Consider the following 13,995-nt stretch of genomic DNA (forward strand, 5'->3'; position numbering starts at 1 on the left):
TAGGTCCTCTTTTGCTGAGAGGTCTTCAGGAACATACCCCTTGAACAAAATATGACCATTGTTTAATGCATGCAAAAAGCAATTAGCATGGGCCTTGAACACAGGAAGCGATTATTCCGTTACTATCATATTAGCTTAATGATAAAAGTCTCAGGATAAATATTTCTAAGACAGAAAATAAAAGGGACTCCAGCTTTCCCATCACCTACCCTATCCATGGGCCTCTGCCTCTTGTCAGTGAGGCCTTACACTTGGAAAATTCTGAGTCAGGTGTGCTAATGACACTGAACATTATGAAGCAATCAGTTTCCTAGCTCTTGCCTGAAAATATTACAGAGAGCTGTCACCTATGTGCTCCACGAGTACATACATCATGCACAACCTATCTTGCTACTGTGACTCATATTTAGAATACTAGAATTTGTTAGATGACCTCCCAGGGACTCTGTTCCACCTAGCAGCACTTCACTTTCCCTTCTCTCCATCCTCAAGTTTTTGAGTCCTCAGAGAACATGCTGTGCCTAGTAGACAATAAAAGCTCAGTGACTATTTACCTACTATGTAATTGAACTTTAGGGATCATGTAACCCACGCCCCTCTTCCATTTTCCAGATAATGAACAAAGGCCAATTAGAACAATGGCTAATATCCCTTCTGTGTAACATTAATTCAGGTCAATCATGTCTTGTCCCTAAAAGAAAGTGCTAACTTCCCAAAATTAATAGACTGAGTTATGGAGAAGAAATAGTGCTTTTGTTTTATTTGATATTTTTATTGAGTCCCACTATATGGGACTCGGAGGTATAGGTTCACACCTTTTCAGCTCTATGTCAGCACTATGCACCAATGTACCCATAGTCCTCCACCAGTTTTAAAACACATCTTAAGGGCCTCCCTGGTGGTGCAAAGGGTTAAGTCTCAGCACTAGGAAGCTATCCTCAGCTTCTACAAGTTCCATCCCTGGCCAGGGAACTAACCCACATGGCACAGCAGAACTCTGTCTTGCCCGATGCTCCCCTCAGCAGTGTATTTCAGTCAATCCTCCTGTTCTGCTCCCCACTCTATCTTTGGTGAATCCTCTTAACCCTCACACCTCTGGCTTACATCCCAGTTCTAGGATGCATGAAAAAAACCCACATTTTTAAAGGTTTATCTGTTTTTCTAAGCTTCCAATTTCACACAATGAATCCTGATGATAATGCTAAGTGTCTGTATCACAAATTTGACTACTAATTGACTATAAAGATTAGAAAAGAGTCATCAAAAGAAAACAGGAACCTGGATGAAACAGAGCCACAGTGAAGAGATTGGGAAAAGCACAAGAGTCACACTGAATTATTTAATTCTAACTGGAGCCTGGTGTTACCTGTGAGGGGGAACTAATGACTAACATTTCAGATTCGTAGGACTGTTTTAGACTGCACAGAATCACTTAAAGCACAGTTAAGTTCCCTTTTATTTTTATTTTTTTACTTATACCTCAACTTTCTACCAAAGCAGATATAATACCTAGGAGCAATTCAGGGCTGTAAATTCAGAGGATGTAAATCTCTATCTTTACTTGGGACAAACACATATCAGGAAAAGTTGAGCAACATTCCTTATGTAAAAACTATTCATTGAGGGAGACTCTTAAATCCTTTCTCTAGAAATCTACCCTGAGATAGCATAAGTCAGCTTCTTATACTCTGTCACTGGAGATGGAGGACAATGTCCCCATCTTCATAAAGCAGTACATATATGGTTGAACAGTCATTTATTTAGGACATGGATATCTTGAGACTACCTACCTACATTTCTTATCTGTGTATAATTCCTCCCAATCCTCTTTATAACAAGTTGGATTTTCAAGTCCTGTACCAGGAATTTTGGTAAGTTAGAGCAAAATCATTTTACCAGTTCAATTCCTATGCTTGCCTCCTCAATTCCACTTGCTTTTTAGACATTTCTTTGCTTACTCTAGCTTATATAATTTTTAAGGTTTCCATGCATAATTGTGCAATGAATATTGGGTCTTTATTTGTGATTTTCAATAAAATGCCTTAATTTTTCTATAAATTACTGTCTGTAAACTGTACTGTAATTCTTTTTCCTACTCTACCGGAACTGCTTTTTCTGTGTGACCAACTTGGGACATACTCAGTTAGATGTCCTGCTTCCCAGCCTGATCAATCTGCTAGGATTAAAGAACCATGAAAGAAGGACTATGGGAAGATGACAACCTGTCCCTTTATTGACCAGTCAATCCCTTTGGAGATTTTCTGACTCCACATTGCCCAGGTACACACACATCAAGCAGCACACCTCATCCAGATCTTGTGTGCACTCTGTCTTAGCATCAAACTTTTTGTTTGACTAGCCCATTAGTTAGATATTTTGAACTTCTAATTCACCAAGAGCCTGCCATGCAAATTCATACCACCACACCTTTACTATGACTCCCTTTCTGCCTGGATTGTCTTTCCCTTTTTCTTTAATCCCTCATGTTCACCTTAACGTCATACTGCTAGGAAGTTGTTTCTTAATTCCCTTCACTCCCACCTCTGTGTTTATAGAGAATGATATAGATACTTCTCTTACAGCCCTCAACAAAGAGGTGCTGCACTATTTTTATAGGCCTCTCCCTTTCACTATAAACTTATTTTGGGTATATTCCTACAACCCAGTCTACACATTGCTTCATAGTAGGAGCTCAGAAAGCAGATGAGTTAGATAATCATATATATGATTCCTTAAACGGAGCTAAGTGGCCCTTTGCAGAATCTGGACAATACCGGTTTATTTACCTCTGGGACAAAGAAGACAGAGTTAAAGAAATGTAAGAAAACAACCTAACTGATACCTAGTTGAGAATAAAAAACAAATTGTACCTGATAGACCACTATATTAACAGTTTCTTCTTTCTTCTGTTCTGGAGGTCCTTGATTCTGCAATAGATTTCTTACTGTTTCTTCCATCCTGAGAAACAAACAATAATTTCTTTAAAGATTTCTGATTAACATGGGTGTGTTGCAATTAGTAGAATTTATTTCTAAACTTACACCGGGGCATCTCTTTCCTTTCTCTTTGAGTCCTTATGTTATTAATCTGTCTTGAAGTCCTTTAAACTCCTTCTTCAGAACGTCTCTGGGTTTTTTCTTTCTCTTTGCCGGTCAGGTCTCCATCCTTAGCTGCCTACATCTCTACTTCTGCAAACATCTCCCAATATCCCTTTCATTTACAATAGCTCCCTTTTAATTTGATACAATGTTTAGCTCTTTTTAAAAAAAATATTTATTTTATTTTTATACAAGAGCTGGAACAGAGGGGCGGGAGGGTGAGAGCATTCACTAGAGACAGATAGGGGAGCAGAACAGGCAGATGAATTAAATACACTGCTGAGGGGAGCAGCAGGTGAGACAGGAGAGGTCTGCCACACCATGTGGGGATCTCCCTGGCTGGTTGGGAATCGAACTCGCGTTGCTGAGGCTATGGACAGCTTCACAGGGCTGTGCTCAACCGATGCGCCACAGAGGAGGCCCTTTAATTTGATACAATGTCACCACATTAATCTTCCTGAAATGCCACTTTGATTTTTTAAAATCAATTTTCAAAGTTAACTAACATTAAATCAATGTATTTTCTCCATTTATACATAGTCACGTCTTTCAGTGGTGGTCTTTCTGTGTCGGTACACAAAGATCTACTTAATTTTTTTCAACTACATCCTAGCATTTTATAATGTGTATGTGCCATATTATTTAACCATTCCCCTACCGATGCAATTTAAACTATTTCAAGGTTTTTGCTATTTCAAATAATAACATCTTTACACATTTGTTTTCATACACACTTTGAGTATTTTTACTCAAGTTTATAACATACCATATGTTATACTTCTATTTTGTTTTAAATATTCACCTCCAATGACCTTTACCCACCACTGCCCAAAAGCAATTGGCCAATTACTTTTCCAATTATTTTCTCATGCTGTTACTACTTCTTGAGATGCCAAATATCTTTTCATCTTCTCATTTCCATGCATCGTTTAAAATCCAGCTCAACTTTTACTTCCTAAGAGCGTTCATTAGTTTACCACTTCGAACACCTAGATTACTTTACTTACCATACACACACAAACACAAACACACATATACATACACGTATTTCATCACTAAATATCTCCCAACTTTAATGCTGAAATATTTTATATATGCATGTCTTGTCTTTTGATATAAACGACAATATATGGCATAGAACCATATCATATTATTTCCTATGTGTCTTCTTCAATGGTGAATAAAATATGTACTCATTAGATATTTTGTATAAATTCCTTGTTAATTCTTTTAACCAAATTAAGGAACTGCTCTGTGCCAGGCATTTACTATTCATAATCAAAATGTGTTTGAATGACCTCATGTGCCTTGGGGCACATCCATCAGGATCCACATACAACATGCCCAGACTAAAGGCAATGAACACGGAATTTTCTTGCCCAATACATTAGTTGGTTTTTCTTTCTGTCCTGTCCTGAAATGGGTATGTTGGTGACACGGTATGGCACCAGTTGTGGAGAAAAGAAAGTTGTTGAGGAAAGTAGTCTGATTCAGTTTCTCTCTGCTACTAAGGGCTTCTAAAGTGGCAAATTAAGGGCTCTTGGAGGCCTGAAGTGACAAGACCATTATATACACCAACATAGCACAGTTCAAACGCTACCTTTCTAATGTAACATATATCTACTTAATGTTAGAGTGAGGAAACTGAAGATGAACTGGGTCAGTCCAAACCTACATTACTATTAGGGAAATTCTGTCTTCACAGGGGGTGACACCAGGACCCATTTCAAGATTTCAAGAAGTTTCTGTGGGTTATGAATGCTTGAAGAATAATTTGTGATGACACACTTATATAATCTATCTCTTCAGGCATCCAGCCAGGAAAGCAAACTTTCCCCCTGTATGGTCACAAATCTTATATTATTAATGACAGTAACTCAAAATTAAATAGCACTTTTAATTTACAAAGAATTCTCATATTCTTCATTATAATATACTTTTAAAATATCCCATTTATTGGGTAAATGAGAAAGCTGAGGCACAGAAAGGTTAGATTGCTTACCTAATGGGTCATACTTACTTGAACAGAAATTTAGGATTAAGCCATTTTTACTGACTATAGTAATAGCAGCCTATTTCTACTAAGTCTTATTTACATTCAAGAAAATGATTTTAAATGAGGAAGAGTCTTTCTTAACTCCTAATAGGGAGTTAAATTGATGAACATCTAGTGGATGTTGAGTCAGAGAAAGTAACAATATTGTTTCTGATCTGGGAAGAGCTGAACTTCAAGTAGAAGGTACAAACTAAATTTATGTAAATGTGTGGGAGAGAGGAAAAACAGGCATGAAGAAATTGGGCATTCTGAAATAATAAGTGATCACAACCAATTTCTAATATTGTGTTTCACTGTATACAAAGAGACAATTTCTTAAATAGGAGTGGATTTTCCAGGATGCTTGCCAACTCTATCATAAACAAGAAAAGTAATAATGGTGATGACTTACTTGTCCAAGGTTACTCATTTTATTTATGACAGTTCAGGGACTAACCTCTGATTTTGTAAATGTTAGTCTATTTTCTTACCACCTTAGCACCTTTCTTGTTTTAATCTTTATTTAATTCATTTATAAATATTTGGCTTAAATGTGGCCAGTAGTTAGAACTCTGTTAAAATAAAATCTTGTCTTTTTAAAAAACAGGTTAAAAAAATTCTCCCTCAGTGCATGTCTTGCTGAATTATCTCTTCAGTATAATTAAAAGTTCTATGTATAAATTGCTGGATCAAAGAGAAAAACAGCTATTCACCTTTCCCCCATTCTTCTTGACTTCAATAACAATAATAAAAGGAAAAAAGAGGGGGCAGATAGGAAGTTGTTAAAACACAATCTCAAGCAGCCCAGACCCACAGCAGTCCTGTGAGCACTTCTCTGGCACTGCTTCATGATTAATTAAAACCAATTACATTCTCAAGCCACAGCTTGGAACAGAGCTGTAGGGACTCATCCCAACTCTCGGTGAAAAATTAAGTTGTCTCATCTGCTCATAACCTTTATGAATCTGGTCAGAGGAATTATTTTGAGTCTGATAAGAATATACCATTATTTTTTCACTGATGACATCTTTTTTTTTAATTCTCATTTAACAAACTTCCCTATTTTCCCGAAAATCAAAGATTTTAAAGCATCATTTATTGTCATTTGATGTCCAATGAAATTTTATTATTTTGATAGTTGATATATGAGCACTGGCATCATGCAGTTTATACACAAAATGACTCCACCATCTGTTTCCCAAATGTGACTAAAAATAAACCAATTCCTTCTTTTAGGTCAGAAACGGTTTTGTATTTTTTTTTAAATTGCTGATTGGCACAATTTATCATTAAACATTGACCTTAATCAAAATCTTCTAGTTCTTTCTTTCCCCATTTGTTCAGTCTGAGACTAAATCCCTTCTTTCCCTAAAAACTGGGCAAATAGCAGTCATAACTAAAAACATACAGGCCAAAATTTTGATTAGTGAGATATATTAAGTTCTAAGGCATGTTAAGTGAACTAGTTTTAAAAAATTAAGTTCCACGCAAGTCTGAAAAAAGAAACCAAATTCATACACAAGTAGTGTATTTCAGGTAATAGAGAAAATGTAGGATTTTTGTTTTACTAAAAATAGATTCCTTATGTTGACCTATACATCATTTAATTAGTAAATTCTTACTATAGTGTGTTCTCTGGGAGAAGGAAAAAAAAACTAATTTTTTCATAAATAGGCACTAACTCAATGTTAGGGAAATAGGACAATAAACAGGAACATATGAGAAAAAGAACAATTCAAAATAACACAAGAGTGTGATTAATGAAGTTGTCCAATGAAATTATTTCCCTGTTCTCAGGGGCCCACCTTAGTCATAAACCCCCATTTACAAGAGCAGATGACTTGGGTACTTGTCATTGAATCCAATGTCTCACAGGTAGGGCCTTCCGAGACACCAAAGGAAGATCCTTCTGGAAGTAAATGTTCAATAACAATGGTCTCCTGAATGTTTTCAAGCAGGCAAAAACTTAGTCCTTCAGGACCTGATAAAATCAGGATCTTTCCTTATAATCAGAGAATAGGACTTGGGTCCTGAAGACCTTAATTTATTCAATAAATAAAGTACTATAAGGAAAAATCATCCCAGGGTACAGTTGGAGATTTTAGTCCCAGCAGTGCGTAAAGGAATGTAGGCTTTCCACATCCTTCCTGCATCTCTAAATCTAACCATCTAGGAGCTACTCAGAACATGAAATTGAAGTGCTCTTTTTTGACCCCTCTGATCAGATATTCACCTTAGCATAGTTTCATTTTTGATAGAAACACAAAACAAGACATCACTCTCCCCAAATTAAATTGATAGTTGATGGGGCTCTTTCAGCTGAAAGCTGAACCAAGTCATTCTTGTTCTTAAGGAATATTTTAACATGTATATTTATAGATTAATCTAATAATAAATTACTCATGATATGACTCAATATTCTCTCACATTACTTATGTGAGAGGCTGCAAGACCATAAAGTATTCACTTCTGCCTGAAAGTGCATGTCTGATTCTCTGCTCTTCTCCTCAGTCATGAACTTTGCCAAGAGTGGTTGCTATGACTTTCAAATTACTTTTCTGTGTGTTTCACTGTATTTGACCTCAGTCTTCTCACTTTGAGAAAGTGTGTCAATTTAAGCAACGGTATCACCAGGATTGAAGTTCATTTTAATGACAGGAAGCAGGAGACTGGGGTTAGAAAAGAAGGCAAAGGCTTTCAAGTCATTGTGGCTTCTCTACTTAACCTTGAGCCTTTTCTCTATGAATCATGATACAGTGTGACCCCACAGGAGAACAGCTCATGTCCTGCAAGGTCAATGGCCATAATAAGGACATGCATACCTCCCATATCTGTTGGAATAAAAAGAGAAATACTTAGAATAAAACGCTCTCTTTCTCTGAATGCCTATAAGTGGGGTTAAAAAAATAAAGCACCCTATAACTCAGATATTCAGGAAAAAATAAAAAACTAAATCACACATTTTGTAAAGAATGAAACTAGTCTTTTACTTGAAATCCCGCATGCTAACTAGTTTAATTCCTAGACCTAGTCTAACATGATAAATTTTTAAATCTATTGAGAAACAGATATCTATCAAGAAGAGAGTATACATAACTGTGCTATATATCACCTACACTGCAACAGTAATCACCATTCAAAAGGAATAAGCTGACAAGGGGAACAATATGGAAGAATCTTAAAAACATTATACCAAATGAAAGAAATCACACACAAAAGACTGAATATTATATAGTATCATGTATAATTTCAGGACACAAAAAATAACCTATGATGTAAAATTTAAAAGACTGGTTACCAGCAGAGTGGGGCAAGACAGAGATTGACTGGTCAGGACATAGGAAATCCTTAGCATTCTCATAAGGGTTTGGATTGCACAGATGTATGCATTTGTTAGAATTTTAATGCTATATGTAAGATTTATGTATTTCATTGTATATAACTTTTATCTTGAAATATTAAAAAAGAATGCTAAACAAATATGGAACATTAGTTATTGATGTATTACATAACAGGGTGATCACTACTGATATCTGTAATACACATAGAAATGCATCAACAATTATACTGATAGATGGAAAGAGGGCAGATCACTGTGCGTGCTGTAATGAACACATAGTCTACGTAAGTGGTAGAATCCAGTCAGTGGGTATAAGTTTACTGAAACTTTTCTTCACATTTAACATTTTTTATAATGAACAGTTGGCAAAGTTTTACTTTGCTTTAAACATTTATCTCTTGGATAAAAGTTTTATCATATTTAAACTATTTCCCTCATGGGTAGAAATATTTAATTGAAAAGAAGCAGGCTGCTGCTCTTCCACAGAAGGTTCCTCAGTGCATGCAGGTCTGGTTGGGTGGATCGATATCCCGGGAGAGTAGGGAGAATTGGGTGTGGTGCCCTCTTCTATCTGGAGAGAACTTGCCCACAGGTTTGTATCCTTCTGGCTCTATGTCTGAAGGTCCTGAGGTGGTTCCCCATCTGTTCCTTCTGCTTAGCCAGAGGCAGTGGTGTACATGACCATGATCTCCATTCAGTGCTCTGAAACCAGGTCTCCACCTCTGCCCAGGATGTGGACCTGGCAGTCTGTCTAGACACAACTATAAAGGGTGTCCTTGCACCTCCACAGCCCACTGACTCTCTAGTCAGCCTCTAAACCATATAGGCTCTGAGGGTAATCCCAGTTCATGCCTCCTTTACACAGGAGTACAGTGGGCCACCCAATGTGGCCACGCCCCAACTGGTGTACAGGCATGCAAATATATGTTCACTTTTTAGAATTTAAAATGAGAAGCAGCCTTCTGTCCATAAAGAAATCCACCCTCTGGATTTTACTTTCTGTTTCTCTGTCCTTAGTTGTCCTCCAGCTATCTCCAGTACGGAAAAGGGGTGCCTTCTCATTACTTTTCAGATACCATCTCTGACTCCTTTTTAACCCCAATTTCTTAGTGAAGTCCATAAATAAATGAATGTATTTTCCCTACAGGGAAAACCTTGTGATATGGGCCATCTAGATTGCTAGGTCTTTCATAAAGGAGGGAGAACTGAAGGAATCTGAGCAATTTTTATTTAAAACAATACTATCTTCTCTGGCACATATTAAAAAAACTAGCAACAACAAATGTTGGCGAGGATGTGGAGAAAAAGGAACTCTTCTGCACTGTTGGTGGGAGTGCAAACTGGTCCAACCACTATGGAGAGCTGTGTGGACATTTCTGGACCTACTATACACATAGCTTCCATATGATCCAGCAATTCCACTCCTAGGTATTTACCCAAAGGACACAGAAACATCAATTTCAAAGAGCACCTGCACCCCTATGTTTATAGCAGCACTATTTACAATAGCTAAGCTTTGGAAACAGCCCAAATGCCCAAAAATAGATGACTGGATCAAGAAGATGTGGTCCATATACACCATGGAATATTACTCAGCATTCAAAAAAGATAAACTCATGCAATTTGCAGCAACATGGATGGCCCTGGAAGGGATCATGCTCAGTGAAATAAGCCAGAAAGAAAAAGAAAAATACCGGATGGTCTCATTCATAGCAGGAATCTAGAAAACTTAAATAAGGGACCAGGAAAATGAATAACTCTAAGAAAGTGAAAATCAAAATCAACAAAAAACTATGAACCAGAGACACTTTTTGGGGGGTGGGGGGCGGGAGGAGAGGGATTGGGGTCAGAATGGGGGTGTTGCAATTGTATAGGGAATATAAAAATAAAATTTATTAAAAAAATAAAATAATACTATCTTCTCACTGCCTTGACTTAATCCTGTTCTGCAAAATTTAAACGTTCTTCTTTCATCCTTTTTGACTTCTTAGGGGCAACTATATAAAAACTCTAGAATTCAAAATGACAAAATAGAAAAGCACACACACACACACACACACACCCCAACAACAGTCATCACTGTTATCTGATTTAATTATCTGATTTAATCCTTAGAAGCAACTGGGCAACCACTGCTGTCTGCATTTTTATGTTTATGTATTTACATATGTATTAATCTTTACTTATTAATTAAAAATGCAGAAATTGAGGTTCCATAAGAATAGGGAACTCATCAAGGTCATACTTCCACTAGTGGTCATTTTGATTTAGAACAAACATTTGACTCTAAAGCTCAATGTCTTTTTCTACATCACACTGAGGCAAAATAATTTGAACCATGTTAGTGTCAACTTTTTCTGCCATCTTGTTATTACACGTTGACATCTTGACTGATGTACTCTTGTCACTTGCAAATGCTCTGTATTTGAATTAGTTATTTCTTTCTATCAGTTAGACTAAGTCTTCTAAATCAAGTTTTATGCAAAATGTACATTTTAACATCCATTATTTTTAATATAGCTTTTATTATAACCTACAGTCCAAATAAATACCTGCTGAAACACTGAAATGTAGCCATTCATGGAAATATATGTCCTGCTCTCAGGGTACTCGCCATTCTACCCAAGTGCCACAAAAACACCAATCAAAACTTGACCTTTACATCCCCTAAGGGAGTAAAAGCATTCACTGTGCTTTAAAACACCCTGAACTCTTTTCCATCACAGCATCATAATATCCTATTAATTATCTCTGAATTTCTTCAGATCAATGACTCTGTCTAATTATTTTAATCTCTAGCAACTAAACATAGCTACTGTTACTAGGTAGGTACTCAATTTTTGAGTGAATGAATGAATCTAATAATATTTTTTTCACTTATTTACTCTTTGACTACTTATATTTTCATTTCCTCACAAACCTGCATACACATCTACCTGGTCGCAAAGAATCAGTAACAACTGAGAGGTATTAGCAAGACTAGACAGTCTCAGTACTTAGCCATGACATTTGATGCTAAGATGCAGGTCTGATCATCAGTAAAACAACTCAAATATCTCCCAAAAATAACTCTGCTCTGTCACATTGCATATGGAGCTCACAATCCATATGATTCACTTGTGACAATAGCGCCAATAATTAGAATATTATCCTAGTGAGGTCAGGATTGTAGATTCAATTCCTAGCCTGGATACCAATTATCAAGTAATCTCTGCCAAGACATCCCACTGCTCTACTGATGGTGGAGGGAGGATAGTAGACTTACCTGAAGTGAAGAACATAATTTCCATGAACTCCCAATCACTTACTTTTAAATTTCCTTTCCATTCTACTTCTAATGCTTTCCTCAGCCACTCATCTTACCACCCTGTTTTAATTGCAGTGCAAAGATTTCTTCAAGTTTCAAAGTGAAAAAAAAAAAAAAAAGCTGACTACTTTTGAATTCCTAGAGGAAACTGTTCATGTGGAAATTTTGCTGGTTGAGAGTTGGGTTCCACCCAACTGCACCAACTTGTTTCCTTAGGAAATGCATGTTTTCCAGAAGCTAGAACATCTAAACACATAAGCAGGGACAATCCCCGGGTTGGTTGTGACTTTTGATTTTCTTAACCCAAGCTCTGCTGATCCTCCCTGCCATCAGTAGGAACAGTAAATCTACGGTGAATGTAACTGAAAATTGCACTGAAACTGAAATTCACTCCGGATAAATGTTGGAGGGCTGAAATTTCTATTTGTTTCCTAGATGATATATACTTTTAATTCAGCACAAAGTTCGTAAGAGTAATACTGTTGCACAGAAACCATGGTGCTCTAATTCACTCATGGGGATGCAATACCATTTATAAACAGATCGAAAGGTGCTAGTCCAATTTGAATTACTGCATCATATTCACTCCAGGGCCATCTGTATGTGAGCAGAAAGTGACATAATTTTTTTCCCAGGCAGGCTTTGCTGATCCTGCACAGGGGCTCACTATGTGGAGAGGCAGGGAAGCAGAGGTGTACATTCAGAGTCCCATTTTCCACATGGAATGAAAGGAATCCCCTGAATGTTAACAGGCAGATCTCAAGTGTGTTGGGTCAACAGTGGCAGAAACACAAACTTGCATGTATGGATTCATGTGTTTGTAGAGTCCATTTGGAGGGGGGGTAAGGGAAGTGAGGGAGAGAAGGGTGGGGAGAGAGAAAGAGAGAGAGAGAGAACCCATGTAGAGAGGTACCTCACTAGTTTTCACTGTCCTGATGAACACTTTGAAGGCAAGTTGTCACTATATTCCAAAAAACCACAAGAAGTCTACAAAATGTGCTACTTCCAGCAACTGGAGATAGGTTTTTAATTAATGCAAAAATTACTACTTGAAATAATATTAATTAATGCAATAATGACTATAAAGTTTCATTAATACAAAACAGTTCACAGATAAAATAATCACCCATGGCCTTGTAATGTGTCCCAGTAGAATTCTTCAAAAACAATGAATTTCCATAAATAAAGGCAGCTTTTAGTTCTTTTTATTTTCTAGAGTACTTTATTTTCTTGAGTACACTAATATCCTTTGAGTCTGATACTGTTCAAAAAGGCCTTTGAATTACCAAGATAACTATTTTTAATATAAACATTATTTAGGGACTAGATCTTTATTTAACATTCAATAAATAAAGGTTGGGGAAACTTTGAATGTAACAGATAGTTCAATTTATTATAGGTCTTCAATCTTTATTATTGACTGATCTTGATAGGAATAATAAAATATTTTAATATGTCATGAGAATACAAATTCAATTTTAAGAAAAGACTGTTTTAGAAAACTAATGTAACAATGTTAAACCTTATTTTTCCCATTTCTTAAAATGAAAACTTTATAATTTTGCCTTGGTCAAGGAAAAATAAAATGTGGACTGGACAATAAATATTTCTTTCTTGATATACACTATTTTGAAAGTTTAAACCTAGCAAAATAATAATACTAGGTGCTAAAATGAGATTTGCTCTATGTTTGAGATATGTTAGCTATTTTCTCCACCGTTGCTACTGGTTCCTGATCAGATAATTATAACCCCCTAGAACATACAGAAAAGACCACTTTGTGTTCTACTATGTTTTGAGACCTGTTTGGGGTCTTGACCCAGAGAAAATTGAACAACATGTCTAGACTTGATTTTCATTGGCAAGCTCATCTGGAATCAGATTTCCATTTTTTATATATTAATTATTGGGAAGGGTAGGCATGAAGGGAGAATTGACCAATATTTAGTCACTAAAGTTTAGAGTGGTTAAACCAATGTTCACACTGGACCCGAGTAATGTCCAAGGCATTACACTTACTAGTGTTATTCTGTTGTTATCATTTTGGCTTTATTTATTTATTTTTTCTGGTAAGGGTAAAGAAGGGTAGGGAAATTTAATTGGCCATATTTAGTATCAAATTGTAGAGTAAAATTTTCTGAACAAGAAGGTGTAATAGTAATAGTAAAGAAATGCTTTCAGAATATATACAACTGGCCTCTGTAGTCTCATGGAT

The 13,995-nt window shown here is 36.4% G+C and overlaps 1 protein-coding gene across 26 annotated transcripts in view; it reads right to left on the reverse strand.

The window, feature by feature from the left end:
* Window positions 1–13,995, reverse strand: part of NCKAP5 (NCK associated protein 5) — a 1,249,968-nt gene that overhangs the window by 301,643 nt on the left and 934,330 nt on the right. For all 26 annotated transcript variants that reach the window (XM_054699647.1, XM_054699644.1, XM_054699660.1 and 23 more), the window contains one exon: window positions 2,871–2,958. In XM_054699647.1, the coding sequence (XP_054555622.1) occupies window positions 2,871–2,958 (88 nt within the window). The remainder of the gene's footprint in view (window positions 1–2,870; window positions 2,959–13,995) is intronic.

Source organism: Talpa occidentalis, unplaced genomic scaffold (assembly GCF_014898055.3).
Source record: "Talpa occidentalis isolate TD23 unplaced genomic scaffold, MPIMG_talOcc4v2.1 talOcc4.3, whole genome shotgun sequence".
Lineage (NCBI taxonomy): Eukaryota > Metazoa > Chordata > Mammalia > Eulipotyphla > Talpidae > Talpa > Talpa occidentalis.